The 24,996-nt window shown below is 42.3% G+C and overlaps 1 protein-coding gene across 1 annotated transcript in view; it reads left to right on the top strand.

Moving 5' to 3' along the window:
- The window catches only part of THSD7B (thrombospondin type 1 domain containing 7B), a 296,014-nt gene that overhangs the window by 242,826 nt on the left and 28,192 nt on the right, over positions 1-24,996 (top strand). Inside the window, exons 17-18 of the mRNA XM_077784906.1 lie at positions 20,051-20,184; positions 20,852-21,005. Of these exons, the coding sequence (XP_077641032.1) occupies positions 20,051-20,184; positions 20,852-21,005 (288 nt within the window). The remainder of the gene's footprint in view (positions 1-20,050; positions 20,185-20,851; positions 21,006-24,996) is intronic.

Genomic DNA, 24,996 nt, shown 5'->3' with positions numbered 1-24,996 from the left:
GTAATTACTGGATCCTTCTGTTCCTGCAGTGAAAATCGAGATAAAAGTGGGTTTTAGCCCTTGTGCCAGTTTTGGAACTGCTCCCTTCAGCCTCTGAAGTTGCGATGCTTGGAGTATGTTGATGATGTGCTGTGTGTGAGTATCTGGAGAGGGTTTATGGATCCACCAGCCTTCAGCTCTGAGCTGTGTTCTCCTGGGGATGTATTGCTGGTGGTGTGTGTGCCCCTGTTCACAGGCAGAATGGGAAAGGGGGTGTAAAGCGCAACAAGGAGCAGAGTAATGAACAGAATCCAGTGACGTGGTGATGGTCACTTAAACTATTAAAGCAGGAGGTCAGGTAATCCTGAGCAGTCACCCAAATTCAAAGCTACATTTATTGAAACTGAGACTTGAACATCTTGTCCCCAAAGGGTATCTCTAAACTCATTCTGAATGAACATTGAGGTGTAAATTGAAATTATTCTTTTGACCTTGGTAATCTTTGTACTTTCTAGAAATTGTACTGACACTAGAAACATCAAATTAGCCAGGAGGTTTTTCAGCTCTGATTTCAGAGATGTTTTATGCTGAATATTAAGGAGAAAGGAGCTATACACAGTTGAAAAAAAATCCCAGGTAACTTGATGAAAGCCTTATAAATAACTGTTTGAAAATAAGGCATTGTCATACTGGAACTAATACTGCTATTGAACTAGTTGGAAAGTTATATTGACATTATTCAAGAATGTTTTATCTCTAGTACTTGTGATTCTAAGCTGTGCATTTATTGGATGCTGCCATTGGGAAAATGGACACCTATTATACATTCTTCTAAGAAAGGACAGTCATCTGGGATTCAGCACAAGGTTGAGCAAAGGAAGCAGAGAGAAAATTAATTTTCATAGGGAAAGTTGGGCAGAAAATGAAAAAAAAATACATTAGAGAGGTGGCTGAGTGGAATAAGATAATCTAAAGACCAAAGATCACCTGTTGAACCAAATGAATAATTCAGGAAAACCCTTGATGCCCAGGGATCCTGGGCTGAATTGGAAACTGAGCTCTCCCAGTCCTTGCCTGCTGTTATGAGTCAGTACCTGACAGCTCCACTGCACTGTGCCAGAGGCTGGGATCTCCCCCAGCTGATCTTGGCAGGCTCTGCCAGTGGCTTCTGCTGTCCTGAAATAGCCATAATTTCCCTGCCTTGCATTATGATGTCTCCTCTCAGAAATTACTTCCCACTGAACTGAGGGCCAGCTCACCAACCTACTTTTCCTGCAGGAACTTCCATGCCCTAGATATACCAGGCTGAATGTTTTAAATAAAGATTTAACATGAATGAAATCCTCATCAGCCATCTGACCTGCCCAGGCAAGATGATGGTGTTTTGGGCTTAAAGGTGTCTGCAATCCATTAACACTTAGATTCCTAGTGCTTGGTCTGGAAGTATGATTAAAAGTTCTGAGGTGACTTATAGCCTCACACTGTTCTTGATGCTCATATTAAATAGCCACAATCTCTGCAGAGAAATATTCTGCAGCCTGAGGAGAGCCAGGTCAGGCAGTAGAGGTTAGTCCTTGGATTTCTCATGACTTCTAGGAAATCTTGGACATTGCCTTGCCCCCAGGTTTCTGAAATCCAGCGCTGTGATGAATCTCAGTAGTTGACAGAGCAAATGATTCTGGAAAACCAGAATAATTGCAATAAATGCTTTCAGATTATTGTCCCAAATGGTCTATTGAAAAAGGAACAGATGAAGGCAAGAGTGAGCAAATGAGAGCATTTTCAGAAACAGCAAATCACAGAGGGAGCCCCTGGCCATTTTTCAGGCTCTATCACGTAATCAAAAGCATTCAAAAGCTGGAAGTGTTGGAGGGAGATAAGGGACATGTACATGAGGGCAGTGAGGTCAGGGTAATAATCAGCAAGAACCTGAGAGAAGCTGAGCAGTCTAACCTCCTTAGGTTTATCTCAGAGAAGAGTAAAAGAGCATTTATGCAATATTGAGATACACAGTTCCAGTTTGTGGGAGGATGCAGATAAAGGCAGCACAGAGCATCCTAGCAGCCAGCACGGCCTAATTAAGAGAAAATACTGAACGTAATCCCCTAAGACTCCTCTCAATGGTTCTTTGCTAAGGCAGCAGAGTTCAGTGTAAACAAGTTAAATATGCTGATATAAAACAGAATTGCGTAATAAACATAGATAGAGAGCTTTTCTTCCCTTTTAATGCCTGGGAAGAGCACAGTAAATGGGCCAAGAAGCCAGGGGACAGCAAGCAATGTGATGTTTGAATGGTATGTTCCCCTTTTCCATCAAAGTCTGGATTCATCCTGTGTGTGCTTAAGCCAGAGGTTTCTAGGGCTTGTGTGAGCTGGAGCCATCCAGCTCCCCTGGGCTGCCCAGGCTGCTTCTGAATGGGAATTTGGGCTGCAGGTGACACAGGTGTCATCCATCACAGCTGGGGGAGGGAGAGGAGCCAAATATTGGTGTGAAAAGGCATCTGAGCAGTGTCTGTGGGGGTTCCTAGCAGTTCCCAAACACATAAATATCAAAGAAGGACACTGGTTACACAAGGTGGTGCCTAGGGGTGTAATGGTAATGGGCTGGAATTAAGAGTGGAGGTAGAGGCTGACTATAAGGAAGTCTTCCTAGCTAATCAACCAATGCCACAGTGCTCTTTACAGAGGGAAAGAGCTGTTGACACAGGACCAAACTAATTCTTCCTTACAGGAATTTCTCAAGTTCATTAGATCCTGCCAGAGGCCTGGGCGTGGATTACTTACTGCTGTGTGTCATTCTGCTGATGGAGTGAGCTATGGAGAAGATGAATAACCACGTTCCTGGTCCTATTATTTCTGCTGTGTCAGAGCAGCTCTTGCCTCTGCTGCCACGCCAGCCTGATGGAGAATGTGACCTCACTGAGATGAGCTTACATCCCCTGTCTGCTGCTGCTGTGGCTGCACTTCTGGCGTGCTTGTGGTGCAGTGAAAACAAAGAAAACAATCCAAAATAGGCAATATAGCAGAAAAATGTCTGAATGCTTAGTATCACATTGCTTTGGGATAAAACAAGATAGGCTTCTGGAAGCAGTCAGTCTGAGGGGGGTAATTCCCAACAAAAGTTGGGAATGCATTCCTACCATTAGAATGGATGAAATTGTCAATTGCTTTAAGTAGATGTGCTCTGAAGGAGTCTGCACATATTACTGTGCCAAGCAAAGATAATCTTGCCTCATTGTATCCTGGTCTGTTCCCTATTTTAGAGCTGTCCTTGTACACGCCATCAGGGGCTTCCTTCAGTACTTCACCTAATTTTCTTTAAGCTTCCCATAATTGTTCCCCAAGGAAAGGTGTATTTTACCCACTGTGGCATCTCACCTCATCCCCAGGAGGTCCTAAAAGCATAGCCATTACACTAGTGTCTGTTATCAGCATTTTCTCTGCCCCAGCCCTCCCTGCTGGTGATGTGTTTTGTTGATTCCAGGAATGCAAAAAGCATCAAGACTATAATCTTTGGAAAGCATCCTGCAGTAGGCAGAGGAGTGTTGAGGTGTCTTTCTCTCAGGTGAATGCTGTGGTCCCTCGTGCTCTTCTACACATGCCAGCACCTCTGGATTGCAGCTGTAGGGGGCTGCAACAGCATTGGGTGGCTTTGATGGCATTCCCCACTGGACAGATTGGATATATTGGTCCTGATTTTAGATGGAAATCCCAAGTGCCAGCAGTAGGGGTATTTCTGATGTCTTCTGCTTGTGTGAACCATGCAGTTCCTGCCCAATGTGCCATTAGGCCCTTCCTTTAGCTGCTTTGGTTTCACTCTGCAGTCCTCAGGTGCAGCCATAATTCTTTTTTCTGGTTGAGTGAGGAAAATAAATCCTTTTTCCTTTTTCTGTGGGAATCTCACATCAGAGATATTTACAAAGAGCCCTCTGGCTGGCAGTGCACCACAGCTGCCTGCTCACACCCCTTGTGTTTAACAGGAGCACATCCTGCTCCACAGACCTCTGTCCAGTGCTTGGGGAAGACAGGCAGGAACAGAGAGGCATAAATTTTGTGGTTTGGGTTATTTATTTTGAATATCTTGTCATGCTGACCATCACAGTGAGAAATACGGTTTTTGTTGGTGTCCAGGAGTTGCCTGAGGTAGAAAGTCAGGAATTGTCCTTGAGAAGCATCTTATGCTGTGTTTAGAAGGGGAAAATACTGCCTTAGGTTTCTGTTTTCCTCAAAATTGCAATGTCTTTTGTTTTTATTAAGAAAAATATTTCCATGTCCAAACATGCATGAGCACAAATAACAGTTGATTACTTTTTTTTTTTTTTTTTTCATTTCCATGGTGCAAAAGAAGGCATTTGTTCGTTGCTTTTCCTTCTCTGGTAGTTTTTGTTGATATAATAGAAGGTAAAAGAAGGCAGCTTAATTTTTCTATTACGTAGTCTGAAAAAAAAACCTCAAAACAACTAAAAGTCCAGCCTAAACTTTATTTATTCCAAATGCAGTGGATTTTTTCAGTGGTCTCTAGCAGGCTATATTTCTCTATTCCCATCTGAAGCAATGTGCTCTATGCTGGTCCTTCATAGCCTAGACTTGCCAACATTTGACAATTAAAAATGTCATTTGGAAGCTATCTGATGTCCCTATAATAAACACTGAGAGGAATTTACTGCCATGCTCAAGTATTTTTAAATGGCTCTTTGAGTGAGCAGTTACTTTCCTTGCTGTGGAGTGTTTGTATCTAAGTCTTAAATGAAAAGGCAGTGAAATGTGGCTTGTTCCATGTGCCATTATTTAAAGGGTGGCTACAAAGAAGGTGGGGGCTCCCTTTTCTCAAGGAGTTATGTGAAAAAGGCAAAAGGTTGGAAAAAAAGGTTACTCCTTCTAGCTGGGCACAAGGACATTTTTTCACAGTGAGAAAAATGCATTGGAACTATCTCCCCAGGGAATTGGTGGTTTCCCCAGTGTTGGGCACTTTTATGATGCTGGGCAGGGTGCTTGGCTACCTTGTCTAGACTGTGCTTTTGCCACGAAAAGTTGGACCAGATGATCCCTGAGGTCCCATCCAGCCTCGTATTCTTTGATTCTCTGAAATCTGTGTGTCTGGACACACACACTGGTGAGAGGCTTTGGTACAAACTGAATGGAGCTTGATTCTTACACCTGCACTGCTTGCTGAAAGCCAAGATTTCCAAAGCTGGCTTTGTGAAATAAGCTGAAAATAACCATGCAAGTGTTGCCAATAGAGCAAATGATGGCACTTAGGTCACTATCAAGCTGTCAGTAGACATACAGGCATTAGCCTTTTAAGTGTTGCTGCTTTTCCAACTTCTCTGTCTACTGCATGTGTCTCACACAATCAGAAGCTGATACAGGACTTGCAAACCACAAGGAGATGACCCAAGTCTAGCCCAGCAGAATTCTGTGTATTCCCTGTTGCAAATAACTTTGTCATTGCTTCTCTGTGCGCCTCTGTCCTGCCTCAGATATATTTTGCTTTGTGTTATATTTTTGTCAAGCCTTTATAAACTACAGTGAGCCTCTTCTTCTAGTGTTTTCCTTTGTCTTTTCTTTGCCTTTATCCTTCATGTTGTCACTGCCAGTATTCCTTGTTAACCATATTTCTCCTCTTTTTTCTTGCTTCCCCTGAAATGCACTTCTGTGCAGTGAATATTTGCCCTTCTTTGCCAGTTGTTCTCTCTCTTTCTTTTCACTTTCCTGTCAATCAGCTCCTGTTTATTCCCAGTGATATCCATGCATACATGCATATATTTGTCCATGTGCCAGGTACTGCACACTGACCTGCAGGAAGGTCAGAGGTGCACTGCTAAGTAAGGGTTCTTAGTAATCAAAACCAGCAGGAGCAGCTGTCTCAGAAGCAAAACAAAGATCTGGAAGCCTTTATCCAGAGACAGGAGACTCCAATTTGCATTTCCAAGTGTTCCATCCATTTTACCTACCCCAGATTTACAGTTGAGAAATGGCAGAATTCATTAATGAATAGATGCAGGCAAGGGAATGTTTGCTTTATTTAAATAATTACTTTTTTTTTTGTTTTCCTGCTCCATCCTGATGGCATTGGTGCCATTATGACCTAGGTAAGAACTGTATTTTCCTTTCTGTATTCCAGCTCCTGTCTTGCTTAAAATTTAGTAGCTAGAGCTGATGCAGTAAATAAAATATTGTCATCTTTGGGGGATCAATATTTATGGGCTGATACATGAACTGGCTGAACTGCAGAGTGCCTCTGTTCTATAATGTAGAACTGTGGTTTTTTGAGAGACTCTCAAAATGTACGTGAAATCCACGCAAGAATCCCCTCAACTTCAATGTGCAATTTGTATTTAAAGTATGTAGTGTGGCTTAATAAATGTGGTACTCACTGGATGAGTAATACATGATTTAGAAGTCTTCTGTGGAGCTCCTCATTCAGAGATCATAAGACCAGAGGTACCTGTTAATAATGATGATGATGATGGTCTGCTTTTACCCCTTGTACAGGATAAGTTCCTTGTCTGCAGTCAAATGGGAGGTTTGTGGAAAGGCACACTCTTTAGCTGGGGAAGGAATAACCCTAGATAAACTGATCCAGTAGTTAATTTCCTTCATACTTAAAAAGTTCCTTCTGTTTATAATTTTATGTTGAATTTGTCTAACTGCAGCTCTCAGCCTTGGGAACATAAATCTAGCTTGAAAAGAGGTCTACTAAGAGAAATTCTCTCTGTATATTCTCAAAAATAATTGAATCTCCTTTTCCCCACCTCTAATCTGAACCAAAGTAGGTTCCTTCATTTTCCTACTTTTAGGCAAGTGTTCCAGACTTTGAATTATTTTCATGAGTTTCCTTTAACTGCTTTGTCATTATTGATGCTTTTACAATGAGCATCTAGGACTGTAGGCAGTGTTACAACAACCATGTTGTTAATATTTAATATAATGGCAATTCCTCCTCCCTATTCCTCTATGAGGTATAAGGCAGCCCCAGATTTCCAAAACAGAGTCTGGCAATCTGTGATTTATTCAAGGCAGCAGTGAATAAGCCAGCATAGAGCTCAGTGATGCTGCAGATAGATGGTTTCAAGCTCCTGGAAGATCTCTTTAAAGCTCTCTCAGGTGTCTTTTTGCTACTCTGCATCTGGTGTGATACAGCAGAGTTATTTCTTTTTATGGCTAAGCATTGCTATTTTATCTGACAGTGATACCATGCTTTGTTGACAGACCTGCCATCATATAGATGGTAACTAATTATATTGGTGTTTTAAATGTTTGCCTGTAAAGCAACAGAGGAAATGCCACTGCTCACCTTGGCAATTTGATTCTGGTCTTTATGGTGTTGCTGCCATCAGTTGCTCCCCAGTTGGTTCAAATCCTTCAGATTTCTTGTCAAGTTGGATACCTAAGCCTGGCTGTGCTTCCTGAGCTGAATCTGTGCCACAGCTGAAGTGGTACCTCAGTGTTTTACAAACTCTGCATCTGTCTCATCATTTTACTGTCCTATTGAATCACATTCTCTTTATGGCTCTCTGCAATTTCTGGATCCAGGACAGTGGTACCACTGAGGGGCTGTTTGTTTCTCATCCTGTGTTCTCACTGTTGTCTGGCCAGCCTCTGGTCACTGCAGTTCTGTGCTTCTCTTTCAACCTATTTTTTCATTCCTTGTCACCAATTCATAAAGTACATCTTGAATTCTTGAATTTTTGTCCTCCAGTTGCCTCACTGTCCCTCTCACCTTGGCAGCATACACAGTCAGTAAGAATAATTTTCAGCCCATCAGCCCTACATTAATGAAAAGAAGGAAAATGACTGGATACAGAACATAAAACTCTGTGGAGCCATGTGTGTGGTTTCTTGCCAGTTTTACACTTTGCTATTCTGAATGTGATTTTCCAGCATTGTACTGCAGAGTATTAGATTAATCCAAACCATATTTCCTTAGCCTGAAGGTTTGTGAAAGGCTTACTAAGGTCAACATAATACCTGCCATTTCATCCCTATCCACAGCATCTCTTATCCTGTTACTGAAGAACATTAGAATGATTTCTCACAGTTTGTTCTTGACAAACCCATGCTGCCTGCTACTCATCTCCTTGTTATTTTCTGCTGCTTATAGATGATGTCTGTAGAAAAATATTTTCTGAAGAATAAGGGTTTTTATGATGGCTGTGCAATTCACTCTTTTCCTCATTTCTTCCTCCAGCTCTCTTGCATTGCATCTTCTGAAGATTCTGGGCATCTTGTCCCTGTCATTCCTAAATAACCCTATTGACACAGTTATTTCAAGTATCTCTTCAAGTTTGCCCTCCTTGCTGGCCAAACTTTCTGAGTCAGTGCCTATCATAAAAATTTTATCTCACCTTTCTTTGTCTTCACACTGTTGGTCTTCCATTTTCTGCCATTCCTTCTATTGTAAATTGACTTTTTTTTTTTCTCTGTGTGGCTCCTGTGATAGATAATGGTGTTTCTCCTTATTTTCTTTGACTCTTTCGTTCCTTTCAGATCTGCTATTCAACATCAGTTTCTTGTCTCTGCCTTGTTAATTTTCCTTACTTTTTCATCTGCAATGGCTGAATGAATACTTTCCTTAGACCATTTGCATGATCTTTAAACTGCTGTATCTTCTAATTTATGTCACATGCTTTTTGCTGTGCTGCATTATTTAATTCTCTAAAAGGTTTCAGGTAGAGTGGTTCATGAGTACAACACACTGCAAAGCACAGCTGGGTTGTGTAGTCTCCATATGCATTTGCTTTCTATTTTCTCCTTTTACTTACTGTTTTGGGAAACAGCCTTTTTCACTCCATTATTTCCAGAATCATGGATGCGTGAATTTGGTGCTCCAGGGAATGGCAGAGGTGTGAGAGCTGCTGAATCACTCGTGCCCTGACATCCCCATCCTCAGTGGTGGTACAGAGCAGGACTTGGTGCACTGGTGGTGCTTATTATAGGGTACAGTACCCTCCCTCTGGTACGTGAACAAATCAGGAGTTCAGTGTTCTGGTAGGGTTCCTGCAATCAGACACTCATAAACTCCTTAAACCCAAGAAAATATAGCTAAGTGCTAGATGCTGGTGTTTGCAGAGCATGGGCACATGTGCATGAAGAATTATTCTGTTCTTCCCTCACAGAATCATGGTTTGTAAGGGACTTTAAATATTATCTAGTCCAACCCCCACTGCACACCTCTAGGGATGTCTTCCTTGTCAGATTTATTCAAAACCCCATCTATTTACTTTTTATATAGCTTCTCATTAATCAGCAATATATAGGCAGTATTGATGTCCGTTTTAAATAAATACATACTGCAGCAAAAATTCACTACTGTCAATACTTTTTCCCCCTAAATTTTAGTGAAGCACCTATAAATGTTCAGGTGTTTTCTTGCTTGCAGATGTTTCTTGCTTGCATGTCCCCATGGAATTCAATAGAAGTCTTTGCAGTGATTTGTGTGGGTTTGTGCAGGTCCTTGTAAAGCATTTAACCTCAAACTACAGGTCAGTGATAGAAATGTAGGGATCTGAAAATACATATTCCCTGCCCTGAAAGAAAGGAATGGAAACAGAGAAGAAAGGAAGGAATGGAAACAGAGATGTCAGCTACCCCACAAGGTAGTGGCTCACAAGCAATTCCCTCTTATCTTTTGGCCTGGGGACAATGTATGTGCACTCTGATGTTTGAAGTAGGTTGGGTAGAATTTAACTTCTGACTCAAGGGAACCTTTAGTTTATTAAATATGGATGTTCTTTCAGGTAGAAGCATGGTTTCTCTCTGCAACATATCACTTTGCTTGAACATATGCATTCGGGGAAGAAAACTCAGCTCTTCTGTACCTAAATCTTTTCTGTCTGGATCCACCTGCAAGAAATAGCAATAAAAACTGTCAGATTGTAGCAAATACAGGATTTCTAAGTGTGCAGTGGTGTGGCCTTAGCTGCCTTCACATCTGTAGAGCTGTGTGCCTGGTCCCAAGGCTGGGCTCTGTGCAGCACTGCTGGGGATCTGCCTTTGCCTCATCTGTAATTACAGGGAGAAAATCACTCACGTTATCGCCACCTCTAAACGCGGCTCTAACGTCTGGCAGCAAGACAGCTCCCACAAACAGGCCGTGCAACAGGCTGTCACATCCCCTGCCTTCTGCATTATCTAGCCCTTCTAGGGAAGGTTTTCCAGCTGCAGTTACTAATCAGGCTGTGGGTGATCTCTCTGAGCTCTGAAGCAATGGGATCTATCACTCATCCATCAGCGCCTGTCCCGCTCTCCCTGCGAGCATCCGCTTCTGCCTGGATGCTGCTGAGGAGGAATGAGACCTGCTGCTGAGTGGGCTGGGGGAGAGCCACAGTCTCATCCCGACAAAACAATCAGGTTATGGGCTGGTTTGCATTTCTAGTCCTGTTTTTGCAGGAACATAAACTGGACTGTTTCTTGCTGTGACTGCGGGAAGCCTCAGGAGCAGCTTGCTCCTGCTTCCAGCCTTTGGTGTAGCCTCATAGAAGAATGTTTCAAAAAACCTAACTTTCAACTGCCTGACACTCCCCAGTCTCTTCTATCTCTTGTTTATAGTGGTATCAGTCAAATTGTTCTTGTCAGTTAACTGGTTTAAAATCTTGTGTGGAAAAATTATCAGTTCAAGAACATACTACAGTAAGGACAGATGTGACCACTCTTGTTGCGTTAATTCTTGCTTAAGACATGACAATAAACCGATAGAATATCAAATTGAAGCTCTTGGACCTTGAAATGATTTAAAATCTCCTAAAAGAAAGGCTGGGACTGAGGTTTGTCTCCAAGGCATCATTTTTAACTTAGCAGGAAGCTCTGATGGTCTTTCCTTTAAATTGCCTATTGTCCAGATGCCTACAAAGAAAGTGCTTCTGTGGGACTGTTAGTGTTCAGTGACGGGGTTTATTTCATTTCATGTGACAGATGACTTGGCTTCTGGATCGAGTAATTACTTGCTCCCATGCTGCCAGGGCAGGTTTGTGACCTGCAGGAGCAGGGATTTGCTCCAGGAGCGGCAGGGAGCCGCCGTGGTGGCGGTGACAGGATCCAGAGCCCCGTGTCCCCAGGCTGGGTGGCTCCTGCCACTCCTCTGGGTGGGATTCTGGGTGGGATCCCCGTGTCCCCAGGCTGGGTGGCTCCTGCCACTCCTCTGGGTGAGATTCTGGGTGGGATCCCCGTGTCCCCAGGCTGGGTGGCTCCTGCCACTCCTCTGGGGGGGATTCTGGGTGGGATCCCCGTGTCCCCAGGCTGGGTGGCTCCTGCCACTCCTCTGGGGGGGATTCTGGGTGGGATCCCCGTGTCCCCAGGCTGGGTGGCTCCTGCCACTCCTCTGGGGGGGCTTCCTTGGCTGTCTCAGTCAGAGGAGAGGGACAGGACAGCTGCAGGCGTCACTAATGGCAGAGCCACCCAATTAATACTTAAATACCTGAAAGCCTTTCTGGTCTGTTATGACTGATAGTCCATAGTTGTGGGGTGTCTCACCAGATTTCAGGTTCATAGATTTTCTTAGATTTTCATAATTTCTTTTTTATTATCCTAAACTTTGATTGTGAGACACAGTGATGAGCTCCTGAGGATTGCTGGATGGAACTGAATGAACTCTGCTTTATTCTTCAGCATAGTAGAGCTTTTCATTCACTCACAAAGAAATGCTTGATTTCTGCTTGAGGTAATTTTTTTTTTAAAAGATGAGGTAATCAAAGCATTGAATGCAACATTACATTGTGGCAATTTTATTTTAAGGAGATTTTCTGCGTTTTTTTCCTTTTTTTTTTTTTTTGCAATATTATCATGCAGCAGCCAAACTAATGCATATATAATTTTCTTTCCTTTCTGCTTGTCATGCCCTGCTAACATGGACATCTACAAAGGCTCAGGTTGGTGTTGCAATCTGTCTTCATCTTGTTGTTCTCATCTAGTAAAAAAGGGCTTTGATGTTTTCTTCATCAATCAGCCTTTTTTTTTTCTTCCTCTCTTTAAAACTGGATCCAACATTATTGTAACATTACAGATTCATCCAGAGAGGTGCCACATTTGTTTCTTACCCCTGAAATTTCAGTTGCAGCAAAATTTGCTGTTTCAGAAACATGGGATATTGATTTATTTCTATCTACTTAAATTTTCTATGCTTGCCTGGCTTTGTGACAGGGAGGCAGCAGCACCTACAACTTCTAAAATCTGCAAAAATGCACTGAAACTCTCACTAATGAGTTTCTGCCTTGTCTTAAACCCTGGTATTTGACAACATAGTAAGATGGCATTTGTTAATATCTTACCTGGATTTAATATTTTCTTGATAGGAATGAAACATAATTAAAATGTAAAATAAAAAACACAGGCACAGGAATTGGCCCTTTGTGATTGTATTCCCATAAGCCTCCATTCCCACTTTAACGCCTCATATTTTTTGGATAACTCTGAGACTAAATTGTCTTGCCTGAGTATTTCATGTAGAAATAAATACTCAATATGTGCAAGGTTATACTTTGTTCTATGTCCTACTCCTCAGAGGTTGTGCTGACAGTAAAACCATGAGTAAAACCAGACAGGTTTGGGGCCAGGAGCTGCATGTTTTTTCCCAATTTACTCATGTTGAGTGATGCAAACTTGGTTTTTTAATCTCTGAGAAAGAGCACTCATGCTTTACCCTGTTACCACTTGGTGTTTCTAGTGCCTGCACCAATCTCACAGAAAATAAAACCACCTACCACTTGTAAATATGAATTAATAAACCTTGCTGAGCAACATCGTGGTTCTATCAGAGTGAGATGTAATGACTGGGGTTCGACAGAGCACGCCTCAATTAATTTTCTAAACAAGGCATTTTCCACTCATTGCACTTAAGAATTTGGAATAAATCAGTGTCTGACTTAGAATATTTAATTATCCATTAGAAGAAAGGGATTTACTAGGAACATTTTGTAAAGTCCAGCAAAAAATAGATTAAGTAAAAGCAACTAAAGGCGATGGTGAGGGAAAATAGAGCATCCAGATGTCTTTATAGCAAGAATACCCTGCTGCTTTCCTAATTTCTCCTCTTCTCCTCATTTTACAGCCAGAATTTTACAGTGCTGCTTTTTTTGATGACTTCATCCTGAAATGTCTCTATCTGAACTTTCCAGGATCTGATTTTAAGCTGAGATATCATCCAGTTAGTGCAGGAAACTGGGCATTTCCAGACTGAGTCCCCCACTCCCTGAGGGCTTCCTTGCCACCCTCTAGTAAATCACTCAACTTTTCATCCTCACTTGTCTCATGTGTAAATTAGGATTAAAGCTGAGCAGTTTTGAGGATTGGTCTATAAATAGATAATCAAGAGCAGGGAAAACTTCAGAGGCTTGACAAGTGTTTTCACTCTTTTCAGAGAAAATAATTTTTCAGCAGTTTTTGAAGTAGTGGATAAGGGTGAGGGGTCTGTTTGTGCAGGGGTTTCCATTCTGCCCACGGGGGATCTGGTGCAATTCTGTGTCTGTGCTGTTGTAATTGCTGCTCTGGCTCTGAACTTTGAATAAAACAGATCCCAGCCTTTTGCTGGATATGAAGGTTTAGACAGTTTCAGGGTTTTTTTGGTTCAACACCAGTGAAGGCTTTCCAGAGTCTTAGCAAAGCTCTAATTGATTTTATTTTCTCCGCACCACAAAGGAGGTAAGAAACACAAACTCCTTTGATTTGGGTGTAAATAAAAACTAAGACTGCTGAATTTGTTTCACAAGTATTTGTGCAGGGCTCTGCTAGAGGCATACAAAATTCAGGAATTCTGATAGTTTAGAAATCTTATCACAGATCTGTTCAAACTTTTCTGCTCTAAGTCATTTTGAGCAATTTTTTTTTAAGTTTTGGTGGTTATTTGCTGCAGCATCCAAATACCTAAAGACAAATATTCATCAGTGAAGCTGCTGCTTTGCAAAAATCTAATTTGCTTGAAAATTAACTGTTCAGCCAGGTTTAATACTGGTGAGTGGTTAGCATATTTCTGGCAATTGTGATCAATATGTAAAGTAGCATGAAATAAAATCAATTTTATTTTAAAGAGAACTATTTAATGTTGAAATTTTAATGAGATAATTTCTGTGATGTAGTGTTTGTTAGTGTGCAAGTACTGGTCCTTCAGATATACAGTTAATTCGATAAAGCTTTTAAGTGTGTGCTTAGATCTGCCAAATCAAACACGCAGTTAAGTAATTAACAAAGCAAGTACTCAATTTTTAATTCAGTTTTAAAGAACTAAATAAAAGAAAATCATTGTTAGAAATTATCTGGTTACTATTATACAGAATGTGAAAGCAGTATTGGAACATTATAAAAATTATTCAGTTAATATATGGACACCTTTCAATCAGAGAAAAGTTTTGGATGAACAAGATGGAGTCAACATAGAAGTCAAATTTGGAGATTATTACAATGAATGGACATTTTTTCAGATGTATTTCCACCATACTGGAACTTGGAACCTTTTTTGTCAGGCTGGTTGCAAGAGAGGTGCTGGCTGTGGCCCACATGTCACCAGCTGGTGGCCATAAGCTCAGAGAGGAGGAGAACATCCCACTGCTGCCTCCTCTTGCAGTCTGGACTTGAACATGCAAGTGGTTATTCAAAAAGTGTTAGAAGTGGACAAATTGCTGTCCACTGTCAATAAGAGTGGTTTTAACCCTTACCAGCAAGTGTCTTTGCAAACCAGAGCAAGTCAGCTCTCTTTGCTATATGGTATCTTCTCCACCTTTACTGTTACTCGTGGTGGTCTCCACAGTTTGAAAATGGGTTGTCATTTCTTTGGTTTTGACTGTTTCAAGGTATTAGGTCTAATGTAACCTTCATGTAAGGGCAGCCATGTGAAATGAACTTACGTTAGCAATGAATTTTGCCCATTTGTATTAGAAATGAATAGCACAGAGGTAGTCCTCAGGGTCTCAGGCAACTGCTACAGTGATCAGTTTGGTTGTTCTAATATAATAAGCAGATATTGACTTAGTTGGAGTGAACACCAAGATTTACTGTCATGAAAACTAAAATATCGACTGAGGGAAAACCAGAGTCAATATTTACCTTGAGGGACAATAAATCTTGATGTTCACTGAAATATGAAGTCACTATGATTTTCAGAAGTGTTGAACCTCGTTCTAGTTTATTCTGCAGGTGCTCATCAGACAGGCTACCTGAAGTATAGATATGAATTTCTTTTAATGAATAACATCAGCTGAACAAATGCATTTATTTCTGTAAGTCCTTTGCAAGCCTACATTTAAATAAGTTAGAGAACAATATAAATCACACCAAAGCTCTTGGGTGGTTAGATGTTTGGATTTTTCATTAAAATGCAAGTATCAGCTATTAAAAGAGAAAATAAATAGATTAATATTTGTATGTCTTGTTGAAGTAACTGTCTACATCAATAATGCTTTAGCAGGTGCTCAGGATTTGCATTTGAGTGAGTGGGAACTGGGTTCTTTTATTAGGCTAAGCTTTAACAGTCTGTTTCTTAAAAGGTAGCTTTTGTCCTTCTTCCCTTTAATTTTTTGAGAACTGTGCCCATCAACTTGATTTTGGGATTGAGGTGTTAAAGCAGAGTTCTGGGTTAATTCCGACTGCAAGGAGTGATCCTGTAAAAGGCAGCAGCAAAACTCCCCTTGGCTTCAGGCAGGCATCACTTCAGCCCTTGGTTCATTGAGCCCAAAACCCAGCAGGTAAATATGAATAAAAATGGAGAAAAGTAGTTAATTTGCTAAAATGCCAGAAAACTGTGTTTATTTCTTGAGGCAGTAAGGGATGGAGACAGGCTGGTCACCCTGGGTGCTGATCTCTGCAGCTCCTTGCAGGTCAAGTGTCTGCAGCTTCCAGCATCTTTCTCCCTCCATGCAGAACGAGTTCCTATGCCTATTGCATGGAATTAATTTCATTTTTGTCTGTCAGGACATGGATTGTGGCACAGCAGTTCCATACAGGGGCTCAGTGTGAAGGGGTTTGTAAATGCACTGTCATAGCAGGTTTGCATAAGCTGGGGAAGGGTGAGCATGAAGCAGATTATTTTCAAAGGAACTGTTGTCTTTGTGCTTGGGAAGAGAAGTGTTACAGCTTTACAAGGGACTTCTGTATCTGCAGCAGAGGTAGTAGATGGCAAGCCTGATGGTCCAGGAGCCCTAGACCATGTGTAATTTGAAGGTTGGATGCACTCTTAACAGGCAGGGATCCACGGGAGCACATCCCAATCCCCTCCAGGGCTGGGTGCTTTGGGTTCCTGGGTTGGTGAGGGAGTGAGGACACCACATCCCATCCCAGCCCCTGTTCAGGGTCGGGGCAGAGGTGTTCCCATGGACCCAGGAGGTGAGAAGGGAACCTGGGGTCCTCTGTTTTGTGTGACCTGCAGAACAGCAATGCTCAGTCAGAACCCTTTGAAAAAGAAAAATTAAGAGTACATCTGTTTAACCTCCTTAAGTAGCAGAGCTCCTAGCAAAAACAAAAATGAAAGGCTTTAAGGTTTGTTGAAGGTTCTTTCCAAGTTAAAAAAAAAAAAAGAAAGAAAAAAAAGAGGAACTAGAGGTGATTGAAAACAAATTATGGCAAGTCAGGAGAGAAAATGGGAGGAAAACATTCTCTTGGGGGGGAAAGGACCACATGCCACATCACTGTGGTTTTTAAATGCAAAGATGGAGTTACAAATTGTATTCACAGCTTCCTGAACTCATTCCCACAGAGTTCCACCCGTGGAAATCTTGCATCTCCTTGAGACTCCCACTTAAAAGCTTAATGGCATCCACGGGTGCCTGTTGTAACTTGTTCTGAAGAAATCTGTCCCTCCCGGTGACTCAGGTGGTTATTTACAACTCACCAGTGTCCCAGAGGTGCTGCCAAAGATGGCATTGCTCAGCACTGACACAGGGCAGAGGGGAGAGCTTGTTCACAGCAACGATGTGCTGTGGTGTCAGCACAATAACTTAGGAAAACAGGTTATTTGTGACAGTTATAATTCAGCTTTTTGGTTGGTGAGTGTAAGCTGGGGATGCTGACCAAAGAGGAAGCACTGCAAGGTCAGCAGCGGATCACTGGGGATCTGAGGTACCACAGGGACATGCAGCCAGTGCTGTGTGTCCTCCCTCCACTAGCACAAAGTGGGATATCTGTCTGTCTGTCTGTCTGTCTGTTGGAGGAGGAAGAGAGCTGATGGCACTTCACACCTAATCGAACCGGTTTGACACAATCAGACAGCAGCCAGAAGTGCTCTATTAATGGCTTTGTTATTGTGATCCTCCCCACTCTTTAAAGAGCACATTTGAAGTATCACTTCACATTTATGTGTATTTGTGTCAGTGCCTATGGGATTTCTGTTTTGGCTCACAGGATTCCTCAGATTGATTTTAGTTCATGTGGCATCCCACGCCTGCCCAACTCCGTCTGGTTTTCCTACACAGTTACTACAGCACGTACGTGCCACAGGAGGTTTTAACCACTAAAACACATTTATGGTAAATGCCTGATGTTAAGCATTTGCTGCTATCCTCAGGTGGGCTTTGGTGGTCAGGAGAGGTCTGAGGTTTCACAGATGTTAAGGTGGAGCAATCAGAGATGAGACAATGAGATGGGATTCCCAAGCTTTTGGCCTCACCCTGGCTTCAGGCAGCAGGGTGAGTGCTGAGAACCTGCAGGTTCACAGTGGTATACCCTAACCCTGAAGATGGGTTATTTAATAGAGCAAGGAAAAGAATCTTAAATCCCCAAAGCTGCTGTCTGTGCTGGCCTGCCCTGGCTGCCCTGCTGTGCCTGTGGAGGCTGGGAGAGAGGGAGAGAGGGAGGCAGCACCTCCTGCCTGCTCCCAACCTCAGCCTCCTCTCCAGAAGTCTAAACAGCAGGAACAGGCCACCCAGCTCTTACCAGAACCTATTAAGTTTTACCATCCTTGACACTGCCCTGTGAGGCACCTTCTCACTGGGCTGGCCCCTGGCAGCCAGTTTTGTCCAATTTTGGCTTTTTGCTCATTCCCTCTGTGATGAGGGAAAACCTGATCATGCCTCAAGCACCTGTTTCCCTCACTAATCGTCTCCTGTGGATGACAGGGTGTTTTGTTAGGCAACATAGGCAGGCTGTAGTTTTTCCTTCCCCCTGTGGAGTAGGGAAATGAATAAATACTCCCTGACTCTACATCCATCTCCTGGATGGATGTCTGTGGGGAACACAAAGGCTTTGCAGTGCCTGAAGAGGGATTGCTGTTGTTCCTGGCACGTGCAGGGATGTGGCTGCAGGAGTCAGTGGAAGTGACAGGCTGGTGGGGCAGGATGGTGGCTTCAGCTGTGTCCCAGCATCCATGGGCTCCCTGCTGGCTGGTGCTGAGCCCAAGCTTGGTGAGTGCTGCTCTTCTGTGCTCCCATGTACACCAGTTAATGATAACGAGCCTGGCTGCTCAGCTCATTAGCAGTGCTTGTGGTGCTGCTTGCTGAGCATGGGAAGCTCTGGGTGCAGTGCACACTGCACAGACACCTGCACACTCTGCACTTAGGCCAAGTGCCAGTGCCTTGGGGCACTGTCCACATGGAACCAGAGAGTGGCTTCAGTCCAAATGGACCTTAAAGATAATCTCGTTGGCAGCTCCCTCATCATGGGCAGGGACACCTTCTGCTAGTTCAGGTTCAAAGCAACCAGGTTTGTAATTTGTGCTTAATAACATGCAAGGAAAGTGGTGCTAATGGTATGACTGCCTGTGCCCCTTTGTTCCCTTCCTTTTCCCCTCTTCTGTGTGAAATGTCATGTTCTTACTGGTTCATATTGTCCTTGCCCTCACCAGTTCAGATTTTGATTTCCCTCTTTCCTGTGTTTTCACTTTTTTGTATTTTCCACTTTTCGTAATCTGCTATTCTTCCTTCTCTGCTAAACCTATGCACAATGTATAGACAGACCACAGTTAAAATTAGTTCCTGACATTTTTTGTTTCGAAGGAGTTTTCCTTTTCAAGTTGTCTTCCTTCCATTTGAAAGGAAGGTGATTTTCTGATGGGACACCAGTTTTGTTTTCAGACTGGTATCTCAATTTTCTTGTCTTCCCACCTCCAAAATGTTACAAAGAGGATTTCTTTATTCTTGTGGTCAGAACATGTCTAGTTATAATCTGCTATTTTATCATGAAGCTGTAAATTATTAAACATGTGGCTGAATCTTTTTAGGGGGTAGCTGGGAGGAAAGCTATTGATCTATAGTTATTCTAAGTGTGAGAATGAAATGGCTTCACAGCAACAAGGCTGAGGAGGTTTTGGTATGTGGAAGAAGGAATTTTAGGTGTGTTGTATTTTTCCAGGGCAGCACATTATGCTTCATTCAAAGCAACAGGGAATACTGTATCTTCAAATCAGCTTCTGAAGACAAACCAGATTCAAAATAAATAACTTTTATTCATCACTGTAATAGAACTGTTGATGCATTCATTTATTTAAACCTAAAAATCTGCTGAAGTGCTATATCTCAGTGTGCTGCTTTTAACAACCTGAATATCTGGCACCTTTTATCAAGCTTTTGGTTGTATTTTTCTCCCTATGTAGATACCATAGTTCAGGTGAACACACTGTCATGTTTGATTAGGAGATATGTTAGAGATAAGTCACTTGCAGGCAAAAAAGCGTTTACCATTTTTGTGTATAAAAATGAAATTTGTAGGAGGCATGAAAGTTCATTCTTTTATAGTAAATGGCTTATAAGAATGCATTAGAAGCAAAGGTAAATGAGTGCTGATTTTAAGTTTGTACCTGCTGAAACACAGAAGGATGTGGTACCTATGATCTTGGTGAATGACATGATAGATTATACTGAGAACAGGCAGAGCAAATGAAATTGTAATGGAGTTCCTCTTCTGGCTGCAGGAAATAGCTGTTATTTATCCTGCTTCTGAAGGTGCTGCATGCATACTGCTGTTCATTACATACTTAAAAATCCCTTGGCAAGTCAATAATGAATAAATGAACTTAAAGCCATTACAACAGCCTTTGCATTAGGAGTGTAAGCCAGGATACTTTTCAGTGTGCTTTTTTGTGGGCTTGGCTGAGGCGTTTCTGCAGCCATGCAAACCTGGACAGTTCAGCTGAAGAGTTTGGTTCTTTCTCCTGTCAGGTGCACGAGGCAGTCCCATGCTACAGTGAGTGCAATCTGTATTCCTGGGAAGTAGGACCATGGTCTCCATGCAAAATCAACAGTGAACAAAATTCCCTCCACTGTGGAGAAGGAATACAAACGAGGGAAGTCAGGTGAGTGAAGACAAAAGCTCAGGTATTCCAGATCAAAAAGAGCTGATTGCATAAAGCTGCAATATCTGGCCATCTGACAGTGAGTGTGTTGCTGAGTCCAGTGTATTTCAAATGAAAAGAAACACGTGTTTATGTGCCATGGTTTACAGGAAAAGCATTTCAGAGATGCAGCCTTGGTTTTTCAGGAACACAGCATGATATTTAAATTAGTATTCTTAACCTAAATGCCATGTATACATAAAGCTCCCTGAGGTGCAAAGCCTCCATATTTTGATTTGCTAACATTTTCCCCAAGTAATAGCACTGCATGCACCAGAGTGGCATTCATTATTACTGAATATTCATTCCCCAGGCATGGGGAAATGCTGAGTTATTTCCAAATGTTCAGATGTTACTAGCAGGAGCACTAAGATTTGTTCTCGCTGGTTGTCACTTTCTGTTTGCTCCTTTGTCAGCCGATCAAAGTTAAAATCCCTCTGTATGAAGTAACAAAAGCGTGTTGTGCACGTAGCTGATTTCCATTTGCATTAACATATTAGTTTTATTTTTTGAGCAGCCATGCTGCTTGTAGCTGCTGTCATGTCTATGTCCTGGGTGGGGTTGAGAAAACTTGTTGATAACCATCGTGCCTGTGATACTCTAATTAAAATGTGTGTTTTCTGTGTAGGTGTGTGAGCACTGCTGAGGACCACGGTGTGGAGACTGTGCCCAACGCTCTGTGCAGTCAGGCTGAGGTGCCAGAGGCAGTGCAGAAATGTACCTTGTACTGTCCCAGTGAGTGTGCAGTGTCTGACTGGGGACAGTGGAGCCCATGCCCACAGGTAGGCTCTCCTGCCCATGTCCCTGGCAGTGTTCCTCATGCAGCAGTCTTCGCTTCTCCTTCAACTATTTCATGGCCTAGTTATTTTCGAGGAAAGTAAATTATTTTCTGAGGGATGTCAGGCTTAATAGATCCTGCCAGCATGGTTGAATCTGGAGATATTTATGTCTCTATAGAGACAGAGCTATAGAAAGTTGGTTAGTGAAACACATAGTTATTACTGTGACAATTGATTCAACACGTCCTTCCCCTTGGTCTGCTGTGGGAGGGGGCCCACACAAGCAGAGTGGGTGAAGGGACAGTATTCCACCTGCCATAAGGGCTGAATGCCTTAGGAAATGTTTGCAGGGAGACCTCTGTCAGTGGTGCATGACTGCCATTACAACCTGTGGTAAACCCTGGGGGTGACACTCCTCTGGACAGGTTTTAGTCCTGAGGGAATGACAGCTCTCCCCTCCCAACACACACTATTTCTGTCCAGTGTTTCCTCCTCCTCAAACTCCTGGGGGAAGATTTGAGGCAACAGCAGCAGAAGGGTATGACAGCAAGGTGCCTGAACAATTTGTCATGTAATGAAATACTCAAAACTTTGTGAATTATGCAGGGATTCAAGCCACTGCGAAGTGCTCTGTGTTTTTCTAAGTGCAAGATGGAAAGAAGTTGAAAATTCTGTATTATGAAAAGCCTCTGGCCTCAAACCACGTGACTTCAGATCTAGTGTTTCTCCCTGATCAGTGTTGAAATAGGTGCCAGGTTTAATCTCGGAGGGGTTTTTTAATAGACTTGCTTGATGTATTTAAGTGACAAACACATATTCATTGCCCCCATGTTAACAGGGCCATTACCAAAAGTTGAGTGGTTATTGGACAGGTATTTATACTAGTGCTGACACAGGTAATTTCCTTCCATAATATTTTGTGTAGCGTATCAATATACTCGGTAAGAACATGTCAAATAAAATCTTGTGTTTCATTTCCTGCGTTCGCCTCCTCCTGAGCAGCACGGTTTTGATGAAGTATAACACTCTTGCAACCCATACAAATGCTTGGATACCTTTTAGAGTCCCACTGTGGTTGGGCCGTTTCTTTGTCATTGACTTTTCCAGGCATGGATTTTCTTCATTTTGGCATGCAGTGAACTGATGCAAAGATCCTCGAGGCTGTTAGAGGTCTCTCAGGTGCCTTGGTGACAGTCAGTTGCTTATGAGGGACTGCTTGAAGCTTTAAGCACCCTCATATCCTTAAGACACACAGGCTTTTTGCCTAAAGGCTCCTTTTTTTGGCAATAGCAAAGCCTCCGTAGCCCACAGAAGGAGGAAAGGGAAGCCCAGAGCTCGTGGGCTGCACTCCATCAGGCAGCACATCTCTTGGCAGGCACAGGGCCACATGCCACAGTCCCTGTGTCTCCTTGTACATTCCTTTGCCATGGTTAATGTTAATTCATAAATGTGAGGGCATCTGCATGCCAATGCAATTAACTGAACAATATGTTTTCACAAGCTGTTCTGCAATGCTTTGTTGTGAAACTGAGATGCCTGTGTACCGATGGAGCATGTGTTTCCATAGTTCTGTCCAGATACGAGGCAGTAAACAGCTTGAAATTTTATGGGCATATAAAACCCTCCCTTTGATGAGTTTACAGCAGTGCTGTCTCCCTTTTACAGCTACTCTGGCTGTTTGTGGTGGGTTTTGAGAGAGAACCACACAGCACAGTCCCTCCCAGGCTGCACGTGCTCCACATCTCCTAGGCGAGTGCTGGGCTTGCTGTTAGTGCAGGATGACTGTGCTGTGTCACTGGTGTGTCTTTGGGGTGTGTGAGGCAGGGGTTGAGGGAATTGTGGTGGCTGGGGTGAGGCACTGCCAGCACCAGGGTGATTAATGAACCTTCCATCTCCTGAGCCACTAGGAAACGTGGTCACTTAGGACAGCTACGAGTCAATGGACTCAAAAATTTAAAATAATTTGAAAGATCACATAGCACTTAAAAAGCAAAACTGTGCATCCTGGCTGCTGTATTTCAAGCACATTTATATTTCATACCACAATAGTTGGCACTCTTTTAATCATAGCACTCTCATGAGGCAACTGCCAAAGACCATTCCAGGAAGTCTTCCTGTAGCTCTGGTCATGTTTGGCTTGCTGGAGATAAAGAAGATTTATGAATCTTGACAAATTCTAGTTTGTAAAAAAATGAACGATCACAATTTCAGCCTCATCTTTGCCCGAGGAGATTTTGATTTGAGATATTTACTTAAGATTTTGGTCAGGTGAGAATTCTTTTCCAGTCGCTTTGGTGTTCTGCTCATGTTTTACCGTGTTGATAATAAATTCATCCTGATAGCAGAATAACTAACTCTTATCAGCTGAATATAAAAAGGCCTTTTAGATTATCCATTGTACCTTTTGTCAATATGTCATTGTACTCTGGATACTTTCTAGGGTATTACTTGGTTTTATCTTGTAGCAATATTCTTCCCATGTGATTTTTCCACTTGCAGGATGGTAAATGATCTTGAATGGTGTTGAAATCAATGAGTCATAAAGGTGGTGACTGCTTTGTCAATGGAAAGTATTTTCTTCAATACTTTTTTCCTGCTAAAACATTGTATTTGTTCTACCTTTTTTGGCTGCATTTCCCTTTTGCTTTTAAACACTTTTGTGGTCTTTTATAATTTCAGATGCTCCCACAATTCTTTTATGTGTGTTTTTCAACTGAATTGCATATTTTGCATCTTGATTATGGTGCTATTTAACACTGCTACACAAAGGTAAATTTTAATGTTTCATCTAATGGTCAGAAATGAAGCTGTCAGAAATACAATGCCTCAAGGTTGCTTTGAGGTTTTGTCTCTGTACTGGATTCAAGAAATGCATAGTTACTGAATTAAATCTTCCCTTTTATTCTCATTTTTCTATTGAGAGAAGTAAATTCAAAATGGTTTTCCCTATTTGAAGAGAAGGTTGAAGGCTATTTTTTTGGCTCATAATGTTTTGTTCTTTGTCACTAAGTGACATTCAAGTGACTTAAATATCAAGCTTTAAAGCCATTTAAAATAACAATTTGAAGCTTGCTAGTTAAAAACTACAACAAAAAAGCCAAAAATAACAGAAAAAAAAAAAGACCAACATAAACCCACAAGGAAATTAGGTGACTTGCATTTTGCTTAAGAGATTTCATATTTGTTCCAGGGACAATAGCCTGTTCAGTCAGACATCATCACTTGATTGCTCAAAGACCCAGCTAAACAATCTGGGGACTGAAATGCTGTCATCTCTGTTACATATTCAGTGATGGAATCACACACACTTCCTGTGGCGTCTCGACTTTGTATTCATCTGACTTGGAAATGTAATTAATTGACTTCAATTGAATTCATCAAAGCATTCTTAAAAAGAGTTAATATGTGAGTGGTGCTACAAGTCCCTGAAATAATTACCTCAAATCTATTTCGTTAGCTCTCTGTCGGTGGATGGCTGTCGCAGCCCCCATTGTGGATTGGAGTGGCCTCCTTGCTTGCCTCAGCTGTTGGCATTTCTAGCAGCTAATTCCAAGAGGTCTGAAATTAGTTAATTATAGGAGGTTGCGTGTGTAGTGAGTGAGAACAGCTGTCTCCATTTCAGCGAGCGTTTTCCTCACGGATCAATGGCGATGTGCCGCGCTCAGGACTCGCGGCAATTGAGTTATTATTCCCTGGAATCCACGGGGGGAGTGTGGCACCCACAGCTGACCAGATTAAAAGTGTCACCAAGCCATCCAGGGAGCTCTCAGCTCTGCAGTGACTTTCCTTGTGGATGCACGTTGGAGTTGTTACAGTTTGGAAATGCCAACTGGAAAGGGGAATTGTGGACTCCCGTAGATGCTGGGAGTCACTGTGTGGATTACCAAAGCCTCCATCACAACTGGCACCTGAGCACAGAGCGGGCAAGGTTGGAAGGGACCACTCGAGGTCATCTAGTTCTTTCTCTTCAAGCAGGATTCCCCAGAGCACATTG

Source organism: Lonchura striata, chromosome 8 (assembly GCF_046129695.1).
Source record: "Lonchura striata isolate bLonStr1 chromosome 8, bLonStr1.mat, whole genome shotgun sequence".
Lineage (NCBI taxonomy): Eukaryota > Metazoa > Chordata > Aves > Passeriformes > Estrildidae > Lonchura > Lonchura striata.
The sequence above is the reverse complement of the archived record's forward strand: the minus strand, read 5'-3'. Positions and strand labels throughout refer to the sequence as shown.